Genomic DNA, 25,891 nt, shown 5'->3' with positions numbered 1-25,891 from the left:
GCTAAAAACAGGACCCAGTCATGGCCAGGATCAGCCATTACTGACCAGCTGCCATGTACTATGGTATTATCTGGAGTTTGTGCATGTTTTCAGACAGTATTTACCTTTTAAATACTATTATCACTATTTACTTATTTAACAGGTAGTTAAATACATAACCTTCATTTATGCTTTTATGAATTTATGCTTGGCATGTCTACTTGGAACTATTTGTGTTTTGGAAAGGAAACCAAAATCACAAGTCTTTTAAAATACATGTTTTTAAACTATATATTTAAAATGCATATTTTAAACTGATCTTAAAAGTAGCATACCTGAAAGCTGAAATGCTGTACACTGTCCTTGAGAGGTAACAATAACATCCTTCAAATGCACACCTTCCAAAACAGCCTTCTTGAGTCTTGAATCAGTGATGCAGTTGTCACCTTATCTATTTCCTCTTTCAGAAATTTTCTGTTTCCCTTATTTTATTCCTTTTATCATGGAGTGACTCAGGCTAACTTTCCCAGCAAAGGTAAAGTTATTGTTGCCTTCAGGACATAAGTAGGATAGTAAGTGAAAATGGCCTCCCAGACTGAAAACTTGACTCCAGTTAATTCCAGTTAATTTTTTTTCGGTAACTCCCGGTTACCTCTGGTACTCTATTGGGAAATGACAGTCTCCACCAATGGGGTCAGCCCAAGGTGCTCTCCTTTTAGAACTCTCACTTTCTTTGCTCACTTCGTTTCCTTTTCTTTCTTTCTTTTTTTTTTTTTGAGACAGAGTGTCGCTCTGTCGCCCAGGCTGGAGTGCAGTGGCACCTTTTCGGCTCACTGCAAGCTCCGCCTCCTGGGTTCATGCCATTCTCCTGCCTCAGCCTTCCCAGCAGCTGGGGCTACAGGCGCCTGCCACCATGCCCGGCTAATTTTTGTATTTTTAGTAGAGACAGGGTTTCACCGTGTTAGCCAGGATGGTCTCGATCTCCTGACCTTGTGATCCACCCACCTCGGCCTCCCAAAGTGCTGGGATTAAAGGCATGAGCCACCGCGCCCGGCCTCGTTACCTTTAGCCACACGTATTACCCATCTTTGGTGTTGGGCCTGGCTAATTGAATTCTAAAATGCCCACCTTTTTTAATATCAGAAATTACCCCCACAGCCTACCAAGTTCTCCTGTTTTATATTCCTGAATGTGAAGATTTAATATTATCAAGTTATCAGTTTTTCGATTATTTTAGATTCCAAATGAAAGGGCAAGTGACTTTGGGAGGTAACACCATACTACATCCAATGTCCATTTAAGAGACTGAAAAAGGCCAAACTTTTAAAGAAAAGTCTGAAAGAGAAGGGAACTTAATTCTTTTAATGTCTGTTTGCTATATCGGCATGCATTTGAATACATTACCTCACAAAATCCTAACCATGACTCTATGAAGTAGGTGGTGATAGTTTCATTTGAGAAACAAGAGAACTAAAGCTCAGAGAGGTTAAATAACTTCCTCCAGACATACAGCTTGTAACAGACAGAGCTGAGATTTAAATTCACATCTAACGAGGCCAAAGCAATCCTTTTCTCAATAGTATACACTGCTATATAATGAAGAACGGTATGCCAAGCCAGAAAATAAAACACTCGTTCAAGCTCCAGCAGTTAAAATAAGGGATGATGGGTAAGAATGGGACAGAATAACTCTCTCAAGCATAGATGTTATTTTGTATATAAAAGAAATAAAGATTATGGTTTGAAAAGGCATCAAAAGCCAATGGGAAAGGGGTGGATTATTCAATAAATTAGGTTGGCACAGCTCAAAGAAATTTATTACATTATTATAATTAATTACCATTATTTTGGAGACAGTCTTACTATGCTGCCCAGCCTGACCTTGAACTCTTGGGCTCAAGCCATCCTCCTGCTTTGGCCTCCCAAGTAGCTGGGATTATAGGCACTCACCACCCACCATGCCCTGCTGAAAGCAATTTAAAAAGAAGTTTAAATCTTCTCATTGCATGTTAAATGAATCAAAAGCAAATTCAAGTTAAATATAAAAATTCAAACCGAAAAATATTAATGTAAATATTTATCAAACTGCTAGAGTAGGGAAGATTTTCTAAATTGGGTTGCAATAGAAAAAAATTGCAAAAGGAATGTTGATTAGATCTGACTTTTTTTTTTAGGAAAAAGTGATGTGTGTCAAAACAATAAGGCAAATAATAGACTGGGAAAAATATTTTCAGTAAAATTGACAGACTGAGATAATGCTAAATCAATGATAATGTTTTTCATATGTAACCAATGAACAAATAATATCAAGTAACTTAAAACTTTAACAAGTAAATGGAAAAAGGCCATAATTCACACACGCATACACACACACACACACACAACACATACACACAAATACAGATAGGTATGGGTTTTCTTTTTTTTTTTTTTTTTTTTTTTTACTTATTTTGCAATATTTGTAAATTCACAGGAAAGTACAAAGAAATGCAGAGGGAGGTCCCATGCAGGCTTCATCCAGCCTCTCCCTAGAATAACATCTCTACAAGCTTGTTTTTAAAAAGGAAAAACTATTCAGCCTAATGAAAATTAAAACAATTAGATTAGCTCAAAAGTTTTCTAAATTATGGTATGCAGTACCCTTAATGTAGAAAAAACAGAGGTTTCCTTACTTATTGGTGTAATTAGGTAATATATATTTTGCCTTGAAGGTTATTAATAATTCTTCCAAAAATTGATTCTAAGAAATAACATGATACAAGCAAAGACATATTTACAAACATACTAAACCATTTTTGCAAATCTGTAAACATTCTTAATTTTATTATTACTCTGTGACACTATATAATATTTATCAATTACAGTTCATTGTCTCAAAGAATTTTGAATGGTCTGGGAAAATGTTAACAATATAATGGTTAGTGAATGGAGCAGATAATATGTAGACTGTTTATCCTAGTTTTTCAAAATAAAATTTGTACACAAATATTTTAATATGAAAATGCCAGCAAGTTAATAGGGGCCACGTCCACTTCCACATTCATATCGACTTCAATGGGACTTGAAGTGATATTTATTTAATTTGCTTTTTTAAAATTTTCTATTTTGAATACCTATTTTTATTTTCAGAATACAGTTTAATTTTGAAAAAAACTATCTTGCAATGTTATTTGGGCGAACTTTATAAAATTACGTACATAGAGATATGAAAATAGCATGATTACAATTATTTCACAAGAAATGTGTCAGAATGCTTGTAGTGGTTGTTATAGTGTGAGCTATGAATGTTCCTTTCCCTCCCTTTTCTCTGTTTATTTAACTTAGGGGTGTCCAATCTTTTGGCTTCTCTAGGCCACATTGGAAGAAGAAGAATTGTTGTGGGCTACACATAAGATACACTAACACTAATGATAGCTGATGAGCCAGAAAAAAAAAAATCACAAAAAAATCTCATAATGTTTTAACAAAGTTTACAAATTTGTGTTGGGCCACATTCAAAGCCATCCTGGGCCATATGTGGCGCCCGGGCTGTAGGTTGGCCACGCTTGATTTAACTTTTTGTAATGCAAACAATAGATAAGCAACCAGTCATGCATTACATATGTGAAAGGAAATTACTGAATTGAACTGACTGGGTTAATATTTTAGCAAATGAGGTCCTGAGTTGTTTAAGGCACCATGCTGTAGACTTGGGGTGCAGCAGTGCTGGTGAGTTTACAGTACATATAAGAAGACGCCAGAAAGGGCTAGGGGCTAGGAATATTGTTTTCAGTGTTGGTCAGCCAGGAAATCTTTGGACCCATCAGTCTAGGAGGAGGAAGATACAGAGATGGCAGGAGTGACTAGTAATAAATTAATGAGTAGAACAAGTAAATAAATGATGAGCATCTTTTGTGACAGGAGCACACGGAAGACACAGGACTATTCTCTTGTTTGAGTGAGTGTTAAAGAAGCTATTCCTTACGATGTTTTCAAGCTCAATAGCTTTATGCCTGGCTCTTTTGAGGAGAGAGACCTTTTCCTTGAAGTTAACATCTGTGATACTTATAGATTCTAAAGTGATGTCTTTGTTAGGGTAGAGAAGAGGCTTGGTTTTCAGAAGGCTACATGGGTATTAAAATGGGTAGGATTGTTAATACCTTGGGCAGATGCCTTATTTACGAAAGGGATATCTATTTCAACAGTTTGTAGATACATATTTATAAACTGAAGCAAGCAATTTGTAAAGGGACCACTTGCCTTTTATTAATTACAAAAATCTGCTGTGGCCCTCCTGTCATAGCATCCCCTCCCTATGAGACTGAGGGGTATATCCTGAATTCAGACAATTTCTGGGCAAGCTTAATCTGCCTTTTCCCCAAATTATTCTGGATGATGTGGAAGCAACTCCTTTGTTAGCCCAATAAAAAATACGAGTGGTTTTACTACTACCTGTGTACTCTGATTGAAAGAAATCAAATCATCCTGTCCTGAGTCTGTTCTTTTTCCTCAAGTGCCACTTCTGTGAAGCCCCTCCTCAAACAAAATCTCCCTAATCAGAATCAGTCTCTCCACTTTGCCAGCACTTTGTCTATTTCACAGGCCTGGTCTGATGTGTGTTGGATGCGTTCTCTCACCATTCATTCAGTCCACAAACCTTGTCTGGTTCATTGTTATATCCTGCCATGGCCAGCTCAGGACTTAAGTCCTCCCCAGAGGGAAAGTCCAGACCCAGTGGAGTGGAGAATGGAGGGTCATGCGAGATAAGAAAACAATGATGTTCTGTTGTGTTATTTGTACAGAGGCTTATAAAGAGGACCGGGGACTTCCTTTCCTTGCAGTCATTGTGGGTGGAAAGAGACAGACAAAGAGAACTTATATCATTCATCCATGAATAGTAAATGATCTGCCACCAGGGTGCTTCTGGACCAAAACGCACTGTGTATTTGTCAAGGGACACCTCAAAAGCAGCATATTGTTCCCTCAGAAGCATAGGGGCAGAAGAAAGCTATGTTGCTCTGAACCAGCCATGCAAGGACATGAATTCAGTGCAATGCAGAGGAGATTTTAGTGTAAAAAGAAACATCCAGCAGTGGTAGCGAATAAGAGGATATGATTCAGAGAGCACTGGAATTTTTCCCCTTTTAAATGGAACAAAGAGTGACCTGGACAGTTGTTTTTTGCCTTGTGATTTGTTGCATGTGTGTGAGAAGTGATAGTGCCTGTAAGTGAGGTGCCCATATTGGGGGAGAACTTTGTGTTTTGCATGAGGCTCGCATCTCAGTGTTGGAGCTGACTTCTGCTTTGAGTTGCTTATTTGCATGGGCCTGTGACCTTGTGTATTGTACAACTAAATCATTTATTTTCTTTCTCTTGAGAATGTTTCTAAATGTATACATTTTTGGTTTTGTTCTTCAAATAGGAAAACTCCAGAGATGAAAACCGAGCTCTAGTTCATCAGCTTTCTAATGAAAGTAGACTCTCCATCACTGACTCCCTTTCTGAGTTTTTTGATGCTCAGGAAGTTCTGTTATCTCCAAGCTCTTCAGAAAATGAGGTTTGAGCAATGTTTACAGTAAGGTGCCTCAAAAATCTCTCTTGTTGCTTTGCTGATTAATCTGTTCAGTAAATAATCCATAATCAGAAACACTAAACTCAGTTGCCCTTTTTAGTCATTATATTCTGAGAGTTCTCCCATAACTCATACCCAAAAAGTATAAAATGATACTATATGTGAGAAGAAAAAGTAAAAGTAGAGAGCATTGGGTATTTTCTCATTTCTGTAACTTGATATTTTAAATTTGTTATACTTTTTTTTTTTTTTTTAAACAGAGCCTCACTCTGTTGTCCAGGCTGAAGTGCAGTGGTGCAATCTCAGCTCACTGCAACCTCTGGCTCCCAGGTTCAAGTGATTCTCCAGCCTCAGCCTACCAGGTAGCTGGGACTACAGGCACGTGCCACCGTGTCTGGCTAATTTTTGTGTTTTTAGTAGAGACCAGGGTTTCACCATGTTGGCCACGCTGGTCTCAAACTCGTACTCCTGACTTCAGGTGATCCGCCTGCCTCAGCCACCCAAAGTGCTGGGATTACAGGTGTGAGCCACTGTGCCTGGCCTCTTTTTTTTTTTTTTTGAGACATAGTCTCATTCTGTTGGCCAGGCTGGAGTGCAGTGGTGTGATATCTGCTCACTGCAACCTCTGCCTCCTAGGTTCAAGCAATTCTCGTACTTCAGCCTCCCAAGTATCTGGGAATACAGGCGTGTGCCCCATGCCCAGCCAATTTTTGTATTTTTAGTAGAGACGGGCTTCCGTATGTTGGCCAGGCTGACCTCGAACTCCTAGCCTCAAGTGATCCACCCGCCTCGGCCTCTCAAAGTGCTATACTTCTTTTCAAGTACAGGTTAATAATTTTGACTTCTACCTATTTAATAATGTGTCTACTATAGAGAAGGAAATTAGCATCCTGTATATTTTTTGATCATGGAATTTGACCTATATTGATTTATAATATATAATTATTATATTTTTATGATAATATGGTTATTGTAATATTGGTTTATAGCATTATTTGTTTTAAGTTGATGCATAAAAATTATCCTTTCCTGAATAACAGTTATTATAGTTAACAGTGTGTACTAATAATGTTACCCCTTAAATACAGACTTAGTCATTTTGTTTATGTATTAATTCCCATAGAAGATACTTTTTACACAAATAGCTCAAAGACAAATTGTAACTTCTTCTACTCAAACACTAATAAATTCTAAAAATGCAGTCAGAATTAATAAGAATCTTTATAATAACAGTCTTGAGCTTGCTTGCTGTTTTCCTTGTGAGAACTAATTCAGAATGTGTAAGAATTTTAAGAACAGGTGTTTGTTGTGAACACCTCCTTGGCAGATTGGTATATGGACCTTTATGAAAACAGTACCCAAGAGTATTTGTAGTGTGGGACTCAACATGTTTGATCATTTAGAGTAAGGGTTTTATGAAAATCTGGCTCTTGTTTATTCTAACTCTAATGAATGTTATTTCTTCTTTCCCATAGATTTCTGATGATGACTCATATGTCAGTGACATAAGTGATAATCTTTCCTTAGATAATCTCAGTAATGATTTAGATAATGAGAGACAGACCTTGGGTAAGATTTACATTATTTAATCTCTGAAAAGTTTGGATTTTCATACAATACTAATAAGTTGTATAGTTGACTCTTGAACAATATGGGGGTTCAAGGTGCTGATACCCCATGCAGATGAAAATCCATGTATAACTTTTGACTCCCCAAAGATGTAACTACTAACATTCGATTAACACATATTTTGTGTGTTATGTGTATTTGAGGCTGTAATGTTACAATAAAGTAAGCTAGAGGAAAGAAAATTTTATTAAAAAAATCATTAGAACAGAAAACATATTTACAGTTCATTACGGGGATCATCATAAAGGTCATCATCCTGGTCATCTTCATGTTGAGTAGGCTGAGGAGGAGGAAGAAGAGAAGAGGTTGGTCTTGCTATCTCAAGGGTAGCAGAGGCAGAAGAAAACCTGCATACAAGGGGACTGATGCAGTTCAAACCTGTGTTGTTCAAGGGTGAACTGTGTAGAGGACCCGCTACAAGCAAAGAGCTCTAGCAAGTACTTTGTAAGAAAACTAAGACATGGACCCCACCCCCTAGGATTTTATAATCTAGCACCCACATGTGAAAGATGTGTTAATTCAATTAAATTTGTCTACTTATGCAAATTTTTATTTTTATAAAGTGAGTGTATGCCAATTATAGGAATATAAAAAATGTAACAGATATCTCTTTTTTTTTTTTTTTTTGAGATGGAGTCTCTCTCTGTCCCCAGGCTGGAGTACAATGGTGCAGTCTTAGCTCACTGCAGCCTCTGCCTCCCGGGTTAAAGCGATTCTCCTGCCTTAGCCTCTGGAGTAACTGGAGAATACAGGCACGCACCACCATGCCCAGCTAAGTTTTGTATTTTTCGGTGGAGACGAGGTTTCACCATGTTACCCAGGCTGGTCTCGAACTCCTGACGTCAAGTGATCTACCTGCCTCTGCCTCCCAGAGTGCTGGGATTACAGGCGTGAGCCACTGTGCCTGGGCCAGATATCCCTTTTGCACTCTAGTGTTCTCTCTGAGGACATGTTAGAATATGGCTTTTTGCCCTGAGATATCAGGGGGTTTTTATAATTTAGGAATGTGATAGGACTTATATAATAAAAGATATAATCCAAGTGGTCATTTAGCTTCAGAGTCTTCAAAACAACACATTTGAAAGTAACAAATGGCTACCTCTTGGACGGACCCATCAGGGTATCCTAAGATGACCCTTTATTACTGATTGATCCCAAGATGGGAAATGATGGGCAGGAAAGATATTTCATAATGCTAGTTCGAACTGTGGAATATCTGGAGTGTCTGGCTAGCCCCCCAAACAGCTCTGATTTAGGACTTCAGTAAGCAGACTGGCCTGTTTAGGAAGGTGCCCTTAAAAAGAATCTGCCCACCTGAACAGTTCTCTGCATGGGTCCTTGTAGCATCAAGCACTTATCAGTCTTGGTACTCAGTTTGCCTTGGAGTCTCTAGGTTTGTCTGCACTATGCATTGGATACTCAAAGCACCACCTATTTTCATATCTTCACAAAGGAGAGGGACCATGCCAGGCACCTTTTTGATATTTCAGTGTTCCTCAGCTCAGTGTGTATGTGTGAACTGATGAATTGTTATCTGAATGGTTAAGAGCCATCTTTTGGGGGACCGCAGTATAGGGGAAGAAAGCAAGTAATTTTACCATGCTTTGGAAGAGTATCCTTTCAGTATCACACCTGCTAGAAGTGAGATGCTCATCGTGGTTGGTATTTTGTTTGAAATGTTTCTTGGGAGATGAACCCCTTAGTGGAAAGGTCTAAGAACCAGTGGGTTTGAAGAAGAAGGCCAAAAACACTGGAGCAAGTTTGTGTGCTGCTTATTTTTCTAGAAAAACAAGGAGGCAAGTTGAAAGAGAAATGAAGAAACATCACTCCCTTGGCAAACAGCATGCACACTAAAGTGGTGCTCCCACTGTAGATGAGGAGGATTGACAAATGTGGAAGTCCTCCATTTCTTTGAGTCTATAGAGAGGGAGCCATAGGAAGCACAAAGTTAATGGAATGTTCAGAGGTCAAAGGTCAAGAGAGGACATGGTTCAGAACCTAAGACCACAGCTGTGCTGTGTTGACACCAGCTAGGAAAAGCTTAGAGGTTAGAGCTGGTTCTGTAGTTACTTTACAGCCACGTTGCGAGAATGCTAATAACATTGCCCTTTTTTGTGTGTGAAGACAGGGTCTCACTCTGTCGCCCAGGCTGGAGTGCAGTGGTGCGATCTCGGTTTACTGCAACCTCTGTCTCCTGGGTTCAAGCAATTCTCATGCCTCAGCCTCCCGAGTAGCTAGGATTACAGGCACGCACCATCATGCCCAGCTAATTTTTTGTATTTTAATAGAAACAGGGTTTCACCATGTTGGCCAGGCTGGTCTTGAACTCCTGGCCTCAAGTAATCTGCCCGCCTCAGCCTCCGAAATTGCTGGGATTATAGGCATGAGCCACCTTGCCTGGTCTACGTTGCCTTTCTTGAACAAACACTGGGCAAAACCCAGTTTTCTTCTTTGTCAGTGTTTGAATACTAGAAATGTGTGTCCCCTAGTTCTTTACAGACATTCCCAGGGGTTGGGGGAGATTATATTTCTAAGCATCAATACTCTACTGAAAAGATTGGATACAGAAATAACCTTTACATTTCATATCATCATTTTGCCTATGTTAGGACCAAGGTCTTGCTACACTGTTATTCTTTGAGTTTGTAGTAAACATGAGGTTTTTAGAGTGTTTCCTATTAATTTCTTCCCCACAATGTTGCTGGGCACATATTAGGACCTGTCTCTATGCTGGGTACTTGGGGGAAGTTAAGTGTTTAAGAATACGGATTAAGGGACCAGACTTCCTTGGTTAGCCCCAGCTCTGCCACTCAGTGGTTGTGTGTTCTAGGACCAGATACTTACTTCCTCTATGCCTCATTTTCTTCATCTGTGAAATGGGGATAATAATACTGTTTACCACAAGTGGTAGTTACATAGGATAAGTAGGAATAATGCATGTGAACTGCTTAGAAGACTGCCTGTCACAGAATAAAATGCAAGATATGTGTTAGCTGTTAGTAGTATTGGTGGTGATGATGGCGGTGGAGTAGCACTCTTTCAAAATTCAGATTAGTGTAATCAAAGAAAATTTTTTGAGACTACATGAAAAATTGTTTTCAAAAATGACTGCAGGCAAGGCACAGTGGCTCACACCTATAATCCCAACACTTTGGGAGGCTGAGGCAGGAGGATTGCTTTAGGCCAAGAGTTTGAGACCAGCCTGCGCAACATAGCAAGATCCTGTCTCTAAAAAAAGATACAAAAACTAGCCAGGCGTGGTGTAGCATGTCTGTAGTCTGAGCTACTCAGGAGACTGAGGTGGAACAATTGTTTAGGCCCAGGAGTTCGAGGTTACAGTGAGCTATGATCATACCACCGCACTCCAGCCTTAGTGACCCTGTTGAGAAAGACCCTATCTCAATATTTAATTAATTAATTTTAAAACTGCCATTTGCTGCTACTTACCTATGTTGTATTTACCCATATTAAGCCACTAAAACAGGCTGGGCGTGGTGGCTCACGCCTGTAATCCCAGGACTTTGGGAGGCTGAGGTGGGTGGATCACTTGAGCTCAGGAATTTGAGATCAGCCTTGGCAACATAGTAAAATCTCATCTCTACAAAAATACAAAAAATTAGCCAGGCATGTTGGTGTGCGTCTGTGGTCCCAGCTGCTTGGGAGGCTGAGGCAGGAAGATTGCTTGAGCCAGTGAGGCAGAGGCTGCAGTGACTCAAGATTATGCCACTGTACTCCAGCCTGGGCAACAGACCAAGACCCTGTCTCAAAAAAAATTAATTTTAAAAAAGCAAAACAAATTCGAAAGTTAATTGGATGATTAGATTAACATGAGACGCACAGTGTGGCCCTGTTTTCATGTGTCTCTGTTCATCAGAGCAGCCCCTTTATCAGTGATTGGCTTTATAATAAGTAAATGTTAAATATATATGCTTAATAAAATATATATCAATAAAGTATGCTTATTGATATATAAATAAAAATAATATGCAAGAGATTTCATTTGAAAACAGGCACAATGGAGGATAGGAATTTCAGAGCATGAAATGAAGGAAAAGATTGATAGATTGGCATACCTAAAATATGTTTCCTTCATCAAAATACTCCATTGACCAAATTTAAAGGTAAATACCAAGTGGGGATTGAATTGTAAAACAAATATAAAACAAGAGAATATGGTGTTAATACATAAATAGGAGGGCAGACAATTCAGCAAAGAAGAAGTGCTCATGAAAGCCCTCCAAACCACACAGGAAATCTTTTAAATGTAAGCAAAAACAAGGTGGTTACACTGTCCACCTGACAATTTGACAGAAATTAAAAATGAAAATGACAAGCCTGAAGAGGCCTCAGGAGATGGATGTTCACATCTGCTGCCGATAAATGGGGAAGTTGGGGGCAGCCTTTTTGAAAAGCAGTCTGATCATGTGAATCAGAAGTCTAACAACATTCAGAGTTGTTGACATAGTAATCCCGCTTCTTCGTATCCTAAGAAAATAAAGATATAGGCAAAAAATATTTTACAGTCTTTAAAAATGATTTATTAAAAAAACTCTTAGGTTCAGGGGTACATGTGCAGGTTTGTTCTATAGGTAAATTGCATGTCACGGTGGTTGCTGTACAGATTATTTCATCACCAAGGTAATAAGCATAGCACCAAATAGGTAGGTTTTTGATCCTCACCCACTACCCACCCTCCACCCACCCCCCACATTCCAGTAGGCCCTGGTGTCTATGGTTCCCTTCTTTATGTTCATGTGAACTAACATTTAGTACCCCTTTACAAGTGAGAACATGCATTTGGTTTTCTCTTCCTGTGTTAGTTTGCTTAGTTAATGGCCTCCAGCTCCATCTATGTTGCTGCAAAGGCCATGATCCCATTCTTTTTTATGGCTGCACAGTATTCCATGGTGTATATGTACCGCATTTTCTTTATCTAGTCTACTGTTGATGGGCATTTAAATTGATTCCATGTCTTTGCTGTTGGGAATAGTGCTGTGATAAACATACATGTGCATGTGTCTTTATGGTAGAACAATATATATTCCTTTGGGTATATAGTCAGTAATGGGATTGCTGAGTTGAATGGCAGTTCTGTTTTTTAAGTTCTTTGAAAAATTGCCAAACTGCTTTCCACAATGGCTGAGCTAATTACATTCCCGCCAGTAGTGTATAAGTATTCCCTTTTCTCTGCAGCCTCACCAGCATGTTATTTTTTGACTTTTTAGTAATTGCTATTCTGATTGGTATGAGATGATATCTCATTGTGGTTTTGATTTGCATTTCTCTAATGATTAGTGATATTGAGCAAAAACTGATGTTTTAGAAAAATTTTAAATAATATGGAAAAATACTCTGTTAGCTGAACAAGCAGAATATAAAATATGTATACAGTATGAACAACACAAATGGAGAAAACACGAAATGAAGATACTCTAATATATAAATGGCTGCTATTTTGGGGTGGTGGAGCAATGAAATGACCATTATTTCCTTTATAGTTTTCCTGTAATAAACACAATTGTTTTACCAGAATTTAAAGTGATTTTTTAAAAAGTTTACAAGTTTTTATAAACAATAAGCAACTATAGGCATAGAAATCCAATTTCCAGTTTTATTCTAAGTGTGTATGAGCTATGAGGAACTAGGTTTTGAGGAGCAATTCAGGGTCTTCCCTGTGAATAAAGTCGATGGGTTTTAGTGTGTGTCATTTTTGGTATTTAATTGCTCAGAATTCTTTTGCCGATTTTCTGACTTCCAGCCATACTCTGAACAACTGAGTTTAATAGTAACATTGACTACTTGCTACGTAAGGTTTTATTCATGGATTAAAAATAATAGAATAAAATGAAAAGCTTTATAGAGACAACCAGGCCTCTTTCCCTTTCAGGGCCTGTCCTTGATAGTGGTCGGGAAGCGAAGTCCCAGAGAAGAACGTGCCTGCCGGCGCCCTGCCCGAGCAGCAGTAACATCAGCCTGTGGAACATCCTGAGGAACAACATCGGGAAGGACCTGTCCAAGGTGGCCATGCCGGTGGAGCTGAACGAGCCCCTGAACACGCTGCAGAGGCTCTGCGAGGAGCTGGAGTACAGCGAGCTCCTGGACAAGGCTGCGCAGATTCCCAGCCCCCTGGAAAGGATGGTGAGGAGTCAGCCTTCACTTGCCACTGTCCAGCCTTGGTCCCCAAGCCACGAGGCCATTCACGGGGCCCATCAGAGAGACAGCCCCTGTTCCCTCCGGTTTCATTTTGATTGTTCCGTAAACAGGTTCATTACTCAGAGCTGTCTGGCTTCCTCCGCCTGGCTGTTTCCAGTCACCTTGTGAGGATTTGGAGACGGGGTTGGGGTGCTTCTCCGTGGCACTTGGTGCCTGGGGTAGTTCTGTTCTGTGGGTTTGTGCTTCCTCTTTCTCCAGAAGCCTTCTGGCTGATTGTTCCGATGTGCCTGGCTGGAAAACAAGTCTTTAGGGCTGTCTGCATGTTTATTTTTACTTCCCTGGGTGGACAGAATTTAATTTCTCGAGCTGTTTTTCTCATCCAGGGTAAGTTTCCCCTGAGAATGTTTGTGTTTATTTCTGGAATTGTCCCATCAGCTCCTAGGTTTTTGGAAAATAAAGTTCACAAGAGGAGGTTTTCACATCAGAAATATTCTTTTTTTTCTCTCTCCCTCTTATTTTATAGAGTACTTAAAAAACAATCTTAAAAAAGCCTTCTCTTCCCTACTGGGCATCAGCTCCAGTCACAGCATGCTGGCTTTTAAAAGGGCTTCCAAGTATTTCTCATCTTTCCCCCATCTCATGGGTAGGGAGATTGGGAAGGGAGTACCCAAAGGGCAAGACTCTGGGCAGATCAGCCCTCTCTATGACTGTGACTAACTTTGTTCTTGAACATGGGTGTCTGTACCGCTTTTTGCTTCCTCATATTCAGTGACTTTAGAGCAGTAAGGTCATTGTCTCTATGGGATGCTGGGACATCAGTGTCCCCCAAAGGCAGAGTCTCTCTCCTGGGCATTTGCCAATTGGCTACATTGGAATTGGAGTGCCCCCTCGGCTTCACAGACCTAGCCCTGCCGACACTCCCCATTGATAGAGGATGCTATTATTTTCTACATTCTAAGCATTCTGCAGTTCTAGTGCTCATTAAAACATCATTACTTCAATGATTTGAAGATTAAGGGGGAATCTTAACTGCTGTCTGAGAGGGATATCCCATAGTCATTCTGCCCAGTCTCCAGGGCCTCCCCTATCAAAGAGACTCTCTTTTTTTGAGTCAGGGTCTTTGTCACCCAGGCTGGAGTGCAGTGGTGCAGTCCTACCTCACTGCAACCTCGAACTCTTAGGCTCAAGCAACCCTCCTGCCCTGGCCTCCCAAAGTGCTGGGATTACAGGCATGAGTCACTGTACCTGGCCCAAGAGACTTTCTTTCTTGTTACTGATAATCAGAGTAGGAGACAAAAACAAGCTGTATTTTTTAAACTCTTCTTTGGTACTTGTCCCCAGATAATTTTTGCTGAATAAAAGGAAGGCAAATCTTGTAGAAATAGCTTCTAAGCAAGTGTTAAAAGTCAGCATTTGTGGACAGCTCTTTTCTTTAAAGGAAATGATTGGCTTTGAGGATGAAAGTTTCTTAAAGATGTTTCATGCTGTGGCAATTTAGAGACCCTTAGGATATTCAGCTGATTGATCAGTATAATTGACCTTGAGCAGAGGTTTGAGGAGAGGCTGCTCATCCCCAACATAACCACTAAGCAGGAGTCTTATCTCATGGGTTTTGTTTACTGTCCTGCAGGTCAGCTTATGCCCCTGCCTGGACTCTCCCTCATGCCACCAACCCACAGGGAGAGTGCTTCCTTCTGCCTCCCCTTCGCTCTGTCTTCCCCACAACATCATGAATGGCACTAGGTTCTTTCATCGGTTGTGTTCTATTTTACATGGTGAAGGTGATTAAGGGTTGATTCAGCATTCCATACACAGTGTGGCTGTACTGTTTCACAGGTCACCAATGTGGAGAAGCAGGGAGAGGAACAGACACCCAGGTTTCAAGAACACAGGCAGTCACAAGTAGGACTGACTTGAGTGTAGTTGATTTTTTCTTCTTTTTTTTTTTTTTTTTTTTTTTTTGAGACAGAGTCTCTCTCTGTCGCCCAAGCTGGAGTGCAGTGGCACAATCTCGGCTCACTGCAACCTCCACCTCCCAGATTCAAGTGATTCTCCTACTTCAGCCTCCTGAGTAGCTGGGATTACAGGCGCGTGCCACCACATCTGGCTAATTTTTGTATTTTTAGTAGAGATGGGGTGTCACCATGTTGATCAGGCTGGTCTCGAACTCCTGACCTCGTGATCTGCCCACCTCGGCCTCCCAAAGTGCTGGGATTACAGGTGTGAGCTACTGCGCCCAGCCCTTCTTTTTTTTTTTTTTTTTGAGACAGGGTCTTGCTCTGTCACCCAGGCTGGAGTGCAGTGGTGCAATCACGGCTCATTGCAGCCTCGACCTCCTGGGCTCAATCCATCCTCCCACTTCTGCCTCCCAAGCAGCTGGGACCACAAGCATGTGCCACCACACCCAGCTACGTCTTTTGTATTTTTTTTGTAGAGAAGAGGTTTCGCCATGTTGTCCAGGCTGGTCTTGAACTCCTGGGCTCGAGCAGATCCACCTGCCTCGGTCTCCCAAAGTGCTGGGATTACAGGCGTGAGCCACTGCACCCAGCTGAGTATAGCTGATTTTTATAAGCCATCCAGCTCCTCTAGAGAATTCTATAGCATGAGGTGGTGAGGTGGTCCCTATTACAGGCAACACCAAAAATTTAGCAGAAGGTTAAAAAGGAAGGTTATGTGACTAGTGAGCATTTATGAAAGGCACTCAGCTCTTCTTCAGTATAAGAAACTGCATGAAATGTGCTGGGAAGAAGAAATCTTGAGATTGTTACTACCTGACATTAGAAAGCAAAATTGGACATCCCTGCTTAGGTTTAACTGTTGTTACACACATGGAAGAAGAGACAAAGAAGGTAATGTGCCTCCCTGATGCCCTGATGGGGAATTGCTAAAGACGCCAAGACCTCACAGTAAGGGCTGCCCAGAGAGTTTGTTCACTTCGTGTTCACGTAAAGTTTTTCTTCCTTCCTCTCTTTATTTTAATTTTTTTTTTTGATGTTTCACTTTTCCTCCCAAAAAAGCAGAACTTTAAAGTCACTATATCCTGTGGCTTGTTTCCCAGGCTTAGGAAATGACTCACAGATTTTCTTTGGTCAAAATGAACGTTTTGGTTTCTATAATACCACATTTTGAATGGTTAAATTTATGATGCTGATTCCTGAGTTTTGGAGGGATTTTTTTTTTTTTTTTTTTTTTTATTTATTTATTTATTTATTTATTTATTTATTTATTTATTTATTGATCATTCTTGGGTGTTTCTCGCAGAGGGGGATTTGGCGGGGTCACAGGACAATAGTGGAGGGAAGGTCAGCAGATAAACAAGTGAACAAAGTTCTCTGGTTTTCCTAGGCAGAGGACCCTGCGGCCTTCCGCAGTGTTTGTGTCCCTGGGTACTTGAGATTAGGGAGTGGTGATGACTCTTAACGAGCATGCTGCCTTCAAGCATCTGTTTAACAAAGCACATCTTGCACCGCCCTTAATCCATTCAACCCTGAGTGGATACAGCACATGTTTCAGAGAGCACAGGGTTGGGGGTAAGGTCACAGATCAACAGGATCCCAAGGCAGAAGAATTTTTCTTAGTACAGAACAAAATGAAAAGTCTCCCATGTCTACCTCTTTCTACACAGACACGGCAACCATCCGATTTCTCAATCTTTTCCCCACCTTTCCCCCCTTTCCATTCCACAAAACCGCCATTGTCATCATGGCCCGTTCTCAATGAGCTGTTGGGTACACCTCCCAGACGGGGTGGTGGCCGGGCAGAGGGGCTCCTCACTTCCCAGTAGGGGCGGCCGGGCAGAGGCGCCCCTCACCTCCCGGACGGGGCGGCTGGCCGGGCAGGGGGCTGACCCCCCCACCTCCCTCCTGGACGGGGCTGCTGGCCGGGCAGAGGGGCTCCTCACTTCCCAGTAGGGGCGGCCGGGCAGAGGCGCCCCTCACCTCCCGGATGGGGCGGCTGGCCAGGCGGGGGGCTGACCCCCCCCACCTCCCTCCCGGACGGGGCGGCTGCCCGGGCGGGGGGCTGACCCCCCACCTCCCTCCCGGACGGGGCGGCTGGCCGACCCCCTCACCTCCCTCCCGGACGGGGCGGCTGGCTGGGCAGAGGGGCTCCTCACTTCCCAGTAGGGGCGGCCGGGCAGATGCGCCCCTCACCTCCCGGACGGGGCGGCTGGCCAGGCGGGGGGCTAACCCCCCCACCTCCCTCCCGGATGGGGCGGCTGGCCAGGCGGGGGGCTGACCCCCCCACCTCCCTCCCGGACGGAGCGGCTGGCCGGGCAGAGGGGCTCCTCACTTCCCAGTAGGGGCGGCCTGGCAGAGGCGCCCCTCACCTCCCGGACAGGGCAGCTGGCCGGGCGGGGGGCTGATCCCCCCACCTCACTCTGGGACGGGGCGGCTGGCCGGGCAGAGGGGCTCCTCACTTCCCAGTAGGGGCGGCCGGGCAGAGGCGCCCCTCACCTCCCGGACGGGGCGGCTGGCCAGGCAGGGGGCTGATCCCCCCACCTCCCTCCCGGATGGGGCGGCTGGCCAGGCGGGGGGCTGATCCCCCCACCTCCTGGAGGGATTTTTTAACACTCCTTTTTTAATACTCTTTCCCCACTCCACCCCTGAAGCCTTAGCACCATATCAGGATCCTCAGATACTGTCAGGCTTAAAAGTACTGGACTCAGCTTAACAGTTTCCAGAAACAGTGTAGTCCAGTTTAGAAATGTCATCGTCTTTATAGCATCTCCCAACTTCTAGGCATCAAGATAAACGGACAGCTTTAAAACATTGGGTTAATTTGTTTTGGGGCCCAGATAAACATTATTTAAACCTACAATTTTAAACCTATGTTGTTTAAAAACAACCAAAGACAAATCTTTGGCTTTCTGAAAGAAAATCATAGAGGTTTTATTTTGTTTAGTTCTTTGTGAACAATAAAGCTCTTGGTGACACGGAAATGACAAAGTTCTTTTCTCTTGTCCTTAGGTGTATGTGGCAGCCTTTGCCGTATCAGCGTATGCATCTAGCTACTACCGAGCTGGAAGCAAGCCATTTAATCCGGTTCTTGGAGAAACATATGAATGTATTCGGGAGGACAAGGGCTTCCAGTTTTTTTCAGAACAGGTAGATGTACACCCTTTTTTGCTTGTTGGGAGGGGTTGCTTATGTCTCCCATTAAATGTGCTTCTGAAATATTTATCTTCCACCTTTCACTGGCTTCAAAGCAGCCGAGATAATTACAGTGCTTTTCAACATAAAGGGAGGGATCGATTTCCCTTCCACTGAAGCCAAGCCACCACCCAGGGGCATAAAGGTACCACCCGTAATTCTGCACACTTGCTTGGCTACATGCATTGCCGGTGTCCTTTCTCTTTAAAATCATTAGCACAAGGAATTTTGAAAGGATGAATGTTGGCCCAAACTTCAATTTAGAGGTTTAACATTGCTCCCTAACACACTGACATCATTATTCCAGAGCATGAATGCCCCCAGCAGAGTGGGCAGCACCAGATAAATGCGTTATTCTCAATTTTGATTTGAGAGGAATCATTCATTCATGTATTTATTCATTCACATCAATAAATTATTTCTAGAACGTATACCATGTGCCTGCCACTGTTCCAGGTGCTAGGATATTGCAGTGGGGTGGGGGGTGAGGGGTCCGGACAGGAGTCCCTGCCCTCATCTGATGGATGCACAACCTTGTACTCATGCAGCCTAAGGTTCCATCACACTCTTGCCATAGAAGTAGCATAGAGTAATACTCAGGCTTCAGACAACCCAGGATCCCTCCTACCTCAGTTCTACCTCTTATTAGCATGATAACCCAAGGCAAGTTACATAGCTTCTCTGTGCTTTAGTTTGCTCTTGAGAGTGGAGAGGGTGACAGTTATATGTACCTCACATGGTTTTGTGATGATTCAATGAGACACTGTCTGCAAAGCACTTGGAGCAGCATGTGAGACATGAAGATACATGTTATATGAGTGTTTGCTGTTATTATTGATGCATGCCAGCATAGTTTATAATGGTGGAGTGTTGGGAACATCTAAAATGCTTGTCAACAGGGGATTATTTACCTAAAATAGAGTGTATACATATTGAAATTTTTAAAAAAACCTCTAAGATATGCAGAAAGAAATTTTATTAAAATTATAACAAATTTAAAAAATAAAATACACCCTCTCCCACCTTGTTAAGGTAGCAATCAAACACGTCCACTCTCTGTATATCCCTAAATCCCTAGGGACATTAGACATCATTGCTTCTGTATATTTCTCACCCCCTAGTTCTTAGAGAACTGAGGAGAAAGGGGGGGGTGTGGATTGCTAAAATATTCTTTTATCTTGCTGCTCTCTTTATCAATGGATTTGCACTACAGGGAGAGGAGGGGAAGCGTGGGTTGGCTGAGAGACTTATGATGATAGTGCTTATCTTAACTGTAAATGATAAGGAGTGTTCTCTGGAACTCAAAGGAAAGTGAATATACAGTAACCCAAAGCACACTGTCAGTAGCTTGCCAGTTAGAAGCTAAAACAAGAAATTAAACGTGGACTAACACTGGGGAAGTAGGGAGTTAAATCAGTAGTTAAAGGGGATAAGATAATCTGTGTGATTCAGAATTCATCTGGGTTATTTAAATACTGAACCTAAAATAGAATGAGAATAAATGAAAATATAATTTGGTTTCCATGGTATCATATGCACTCTTGTGAAAAAATAAAGGCCAAAAATAGCCTCAAACTACAGCAGACAATCAGGACAGGATGAATAGCTATAAGAAAAGAATAGTAACATGAGCTGTGTAAAGTTAAGTTGAGCTTCAGTCCTCTGAGCCCTGGTGGGACAGGGCCAAATTCAAGACCTGTTTGTGTATTTCCCATGGTGGCACAGGGGGGGAGAAATCAGAGCTCCTGGGCACATGTGCACAAAGACAGAAAGAGGGTTACATAACTTAGCATTTAGTTCCATGAAATAAGCAAGAAAGAGAACTGGTTATTGTTAGTAGTTTAGAATGTGCTGGGTGTAGGATGTACAGACCTGCCTGCTTCAAATCTTAACTCCACAATTTGCTCCATGTGTGACCTTATGTAAGTTCCTTCAACTTTCTGAGCCTTCCTTTTTTTAAAAAAAAAATCTGTAAATTAGGAATGATAATGTTTGACTAATAGGTTGTAGTAAGGCTTAAACAAAATAATACACTGATGGAAATATTCAGTAAATGGCTATTGCTCTTATATTTAGTGGGAACTTCTATGATGCCTTTTTTTTTTTTTTTTCTGACAGAGTCTCACTTTGTTGCCCAGGCTGGAGTGCAGTGGCACAATCTCGGCTTACTGCAACCTCTGCCTCCCAGTTCAAGTGATCCTCGCACCTCAGCCTCCCGAGTAGCTGGGACCACAGGCTTGTGCCACCATGCCCAGCTAAGTTTTGTATTTTTAATAGAGATGGCATTTCACCATATTGGCCAGGCTGGTCGCAAACTGACCTCATCGGATCCGCCCGCCTTGGCCTCCCAAAGTGCTGGGATTACAGGCATGAACCACCACGCCTGGCCTACGATGCCTTTTAATATAAAGTGTTAAGAATAGTAAGAGTTTGGGAGGCTGAGGTAGGTGAATCACTTGAGGTCTGGAGTTCGAGACAAGCCTGGCTAACGTGGTGAAACCCCATCTCTACTAAGAATACAAAAAATTAGCCAGGTGTGGTGTCACATGCCTATAATCCCAGTTACTCAGGAGGCTGAGGCAGGAGAATCACTTGAACCTGGGAGGTGGAGGATGCGGTGAGCCAAGATCGCACCACTGCACTCCAGCCTGGGCAACAGAGCAAGACTCCATTTCAAAAAAAAAGGGAAAAGAATAGTAAGAGGAGTGTTGACAAGGCAGAGAGGAGGCTGAGGAATGACTTGATGAAAGAAAACTAGAAAGGCATATATCTATAATATATACTTTCTTATGTTCAAATAAGATATGCTGTATCTCCACTTCTAGTACAAGTGGTTTGAAGGGGACTTGATGTCGCTGGTGAGTCTCTGACAGAAAATGGCTGTCAGGCAGCCAGGAGTTCTCACAGCTGGCTTCACCATGGTCATACCACCAGTCCTGATCATCATGGAGCTGCTTCATCTGTCTGGAATTTAGCCTGATGGCTGCAGATAGTTGGTTATTTTAATATACCTAAGAATGGATGAGTCTCTCAGGGATAAATTCACACTAAGCTTACAAGAGACTGATGTATATAAACTAGAATGCTACTAAATGCATTTACTGTGAAAAATAGACCTGCTATGGGGATCAGAAAGCATTGTCCAGTGTGACTAGGTATGATTTTCCCATAGGCAGATTACTTGGGAAGCCAATGAGAATCCTAAGTGAGCATACAGTGTGAAGATGCAGCTATGTGATTCAGTACACCAGGCAGTCCTCTGCCCTAGAAGTGGGAAGGGTGTAGGGCCAGGGCCTCCCTTTCCCTGGCCAGCAGGAGCCTATCAGCTCAGTACCCCTCTTTCCCTCTCCCGACGTTGTCTATTCTAATTTAACACATCTGAAGAGAATGCCAGAGCATTTATTCTGTTTCCTGCTGGTACCTGGTATGGCTCTTTCTGCCTCCAGCCCAGGAGACAGTCTACCTTGATGGAGACAGCATGACTCCGCCCTTGTCCATTATGTGTCATTGATATACTTAAGCTCTCATGGCTTAGAGGTTTGTTTTCTTGTGCCTCTCTACAATGAGTACAGGTTTCTGGATGACTAGTATAATAAACTGGGCAAGCCCCCCGAATTAATATTTTTGGGTGGAATTTTTTTCTAAGGAGGATGATGATGGAAATTGTATCTCCAAGCTTAAGGACCTGGCAAGAAACAGCTTGGCTTTTCTTCTGAGTTTTCTAGACAACAGTCTGAGTTGGAAAGCGATGGCTGCCTCTCTCTTCCAAGCCCCTTGATTTTGTTGTCTTATGGATTTGCTGGGTATGTGGATGTTTGAGGTGGTGAGCAGCCAGGCAAGTGGAAGTCATTGCTGCTTGAGAGTTCGACTCCGTTGAAGCTTGCCTCTCTGTATTGTTTCTCGTCTAAAAGACCCAAAACCACAACATCAAAATGATTCATGTGGTCAGAAATCAGAGAAAGCATTTCTTGTTAAAAATTTTTCTTAGAACAAGTATTAGATTTGTAGAGTGCTCCGTGCATTCATGATCTTACTTGATCTCCAAAATGGCGCTCTGTGGAAGGTGAGGCAGGGATCAGTTACAGGCGAGAAAACCAAGGCCTAGAGGATTTGAGCTTCCTAGTGCCCCTCAGCAAATGCTAGAACCCAGCCCCTCTGTTTCCATCCCTGCCTCCTTTTCCCCTCACTCTTTGTGGGGTCTCTTGTGTGGACTCAGTGACTGTGCTCAGAGCTACTGGAGTACAGTATACACAAAGCAGCCCTTTGTGTATGCTGTTCCTTCTCACCATGCAAAATCTCTCCAGACTCACATAGGACTTTGTTCTCCACTCCTGTGGTAGGCAGGGGTGTGGCCTTTGTGAAAGAGGACCGATCAGGAGTGAGTCATAGACATTCCTGTCCTAGGTTCTGACCCTCTGGCTCTTCCACCTTCTCAGAGGTTTCCTTTGTGCCAAAAAATCCATTTCAACCTTGGCTTTCTACATAAACTCACAAAAGGAGGAATTCAGAGAGGAAGGACTTCCCTTCTTTCCTTACTGGTCAGGGACTAAGTATCCTCTGGCAGGTGATTCCCTGCTTGCTGCGTCCTCCTGCTGCCTGGCAGAGCTAACACACTGATTTTGAGCTGCATCAAGGGAATAGATGGGTCAGAAAACTTATTTCAGTTGGCTATGTTCCTTCTTTCATACCTTTGGGAAAGGTTTGGTGTTGAAAGGATATGCAATTAAGCTATGGTCTAAAAGTAGCTTTTCCTAATTACATGAAACTTTAGTTGTCCAGATCATTGTTCATTTTAACCATTTACCCACCCACCTGCATACCCTTGACAGTGTCAGAAAAGCTGAGTGCAGTTATTAAAAGTTACTAAAATGTAAGAGATTGAAATGAAGATCTTTTCTTTTGCTCTACAGGCTCAGCCTTTCTTCCTTTTCTGTTATTTATTGGAGGACTCTGAGTCCATACATTCTTGGACAGGCTTATACTTGCCACACCCATCACTTCCTCCTTGCACACTCATGTCACCTCTGAATAATCCTTGTATCTACTAGTTAGCAGAGTTATTTATTACTGATTAAATAAGTAAAGATACTGTCAAAGGGTAAATTCTTAAAGACACTCAAAGGGTAAATTCAAGCCGTTCAAATAAAACCAGCAATAAATCAAATATGAGACAACTAAACCATTGCTTTGTGGTTTCCTCCATTTCTAGGTCAAGTCAGCACTTAATGTGTTTTTGTTTTTTAATTTTTTGCAAGAGGCCATGTGTTTATGAGATAAGTGATTCACTCTGAACATGGGAGAAGGGAAAATAATTGGCATCTGCATTCTCCCCAAAATCAGGCCAGAATTCTTGGCATCATCCTTAATAGCTCTTTCTCTCATCATTCACATCCTCTCATCAGCAAATCCTGGGGTCTCCCTTCAGAAGCCTTCCTTCTACAGCCAGCCATTTTCACTTTCTCTCCCATGTGATGCTGGTCACCTAGCTCAGGCCACTAAAATCAATGACTGGGATTATTGCAGTAGGACTCACTACTGGTCTCCTGTTTCCAGAGCCAATTAATTCCTTATCCAGCAGCCCCAGTGACTGCTTAAAACAGAAGCAGCAGCTGCTCTAAATCCTCCACCAACTTCCCAAGTCACTTGGAATAAAATCCAAAGTCCTGGCCATGGTCCACAACGCCCTCGAAAATCTCACCCTCAGACACTTCTCCTACTTTCCCCACCTCCTCATTTAGCTCTGCCACACTGGCCTTGCTTCTTCTGCTTCATACCAAGCATTTTCCAGCCATTGGCCTTTGCTGTGTCCCCTGCCTGGGACGTGCTTCTCTCAGATATCTGCATGGTTAACTTCCGAACTTCTCTCAGCCCCACAGGTTTCCATTATTAGAGTCCTGCCCCACCACCCTGTCTGACCAGCACTCCTACTCACTGTCCCCACATCCTCATGCCCTGCTTTATTTTCCTTAACACAATTTCTACTGACAAATTATGTGCTTCTTATGTGTCGTTTGTCTTACCCACTTCCATACTAAAATATAAATTCCATCAGGGTAAGAATTTTTACCCTTGGTGACTAGGACGGTGCCTGACACATCACAGGCAATCAATAAGTACTTGATGAGTGACCTGGAAAGAATGGCCACTTGGTCCCCTCTCTGGATGACTTCTTCACCTGGCACTTGCCCTCTTTTTCGTTATTGCCCTGTATTGCTGCAGGGAAATCAGGACCTAGGAGGACTGGATAGTTATGCCTTGGAGCAGTTGCAGGGGAGAACTGATGTATTGAAGGGCTACTTTTCTAAATCTGAAAAATAAAAACTTACAAAGTACAAAAATACTGAAAATACCTCCTTTTCCTATCTGCTTCTCCCTTGACCTCTTATATAAAGTGCATTCAAAGCATAAATTAAAAATGATTAGGTCAAGGTAAAGAAAGGCCTCAGATATATAAATAAATTATAAATTACCAGCATTCTTAACTGCCAGGGGAACTGTTTTGGGGCTTGTAGAAAGAAAGATAGATACATGTGTTACCATATAAATACTTGCATAATAAAAACCATGTGTACTAATTTCTTGAATGCTTGGGCATCCTTACCAATCAAGAATTGCTCTTCTTTGATTGGAGAGGACGTGATAGGGAAGAATGCTTAAAAAAAAAAAGTCTAAATTGAGTTTATTCAACAGGCTAACAGACAGCATCTCTTCCAGGGCTGGGTCAATTCAGACAAATGCATTTACTGCCCTTTTTGCCTGAATTAAAATGTAAGGAGAATACAGACTCAACCAAAATCCTGCAATAACAAAGACAGGTTAGATTCTGCTCATTATTCTCTACTCTAATAGATTTTAGAAAGATTGCCATCAACAAAGATTAAGTGATTAACTGTGAATTACCTTTTTCCATGGGCATTGAAGTTAATCAAAGCCTTTGTATAATCTTTTCAAGTTGGCCAGCATCCGCCACCACCTTTGATGCTAAGATTCAAAGAAGACATTAACAGCAGATGTTAGAATCAGAGCATTTTGAAGCCAAGAGGGATCCTCACACCTCATTTTACAAAGAAATATGCGAGACTGAGGTTGGAAAGGTCAAATTCAAAAGTTTTTTTTCTCTAAATGTCCATGAGAAGGAACCTTAGTGATGTGTCCTGGCTTTGGGGAGGGACACGAGCCCTGGATCTGGAAGAGGATGACGTAGGTTTGGAGTGCTACCTTTATCACTCATTAATGGTGTGGCATTGGGGAAGCTCTTTGCTGGCCAGAACCCCTATTTCCTAATTTATAAAATCAGGCTCACCAAGATTCAAGGCTGCCCTAAGAACTAAGTGAAAATACACTCATTTTAGAAATCTATATTTTGATTTTTTAAATGAGTGTATTTTCACTTAGTCTCTTTTAAATGAGTATATTTTCACTTAGTCTC

General features: G+C 42.0%; 1 protein-coding gene across 4 annotated transcripts in view; it reads left to right on the top strand.

Annotated features, from left to right (window-relative positions):
- Positions 1–25,891, top strand: part of OSBPL3 (oxysterol binding protein like 3) — a 186,422-nt gene that overhangs the window by 137,131 nt on the left and 23,400 nt on the right. For all 4 annotated transcript variants that reach the window (XM_055346889.2, XM_055346883.2, XM_055346887.2 and 1 more), the window contains 4 exons: positions 5,381–5,515; positions 7,006–7,099; positions 13,047–13,297; positions 18,280–18,417. In XM_055346889.2, the coding sequence (XP_055202864.1) occupies positions 5,381–5,515; positions 7,006–7,099; positions 13,047–13,297; positions 18,280–18,417 (618 nt within the window). The remainder of the gene's footprint in view (positions 1–5,380; positions 5,516–7,005; positions 7,100–13,046; positions 13,298–18,279; positions 18,418–25,891) is intronic.

Source organism: Gorilla gorilla, chromosome 6, assembly GCF_029281585.2.
Source record: "Gorilla gorilla gorilla isolate KB3781 chromosome 6, NHGRI_mGorGor1-v2.1_pri, whole genome shotgun sequence".
NCBI classification, from domain to species: domain Eukaryota; kingdom Metazoa; phylum Chordata; class Mammalia; order Primates; family Hominidae; genus Gorilla; species Gorilla gorilla.
This window is presented reverse-complemented; position numbering and strand designations above follow the sequence as displayed.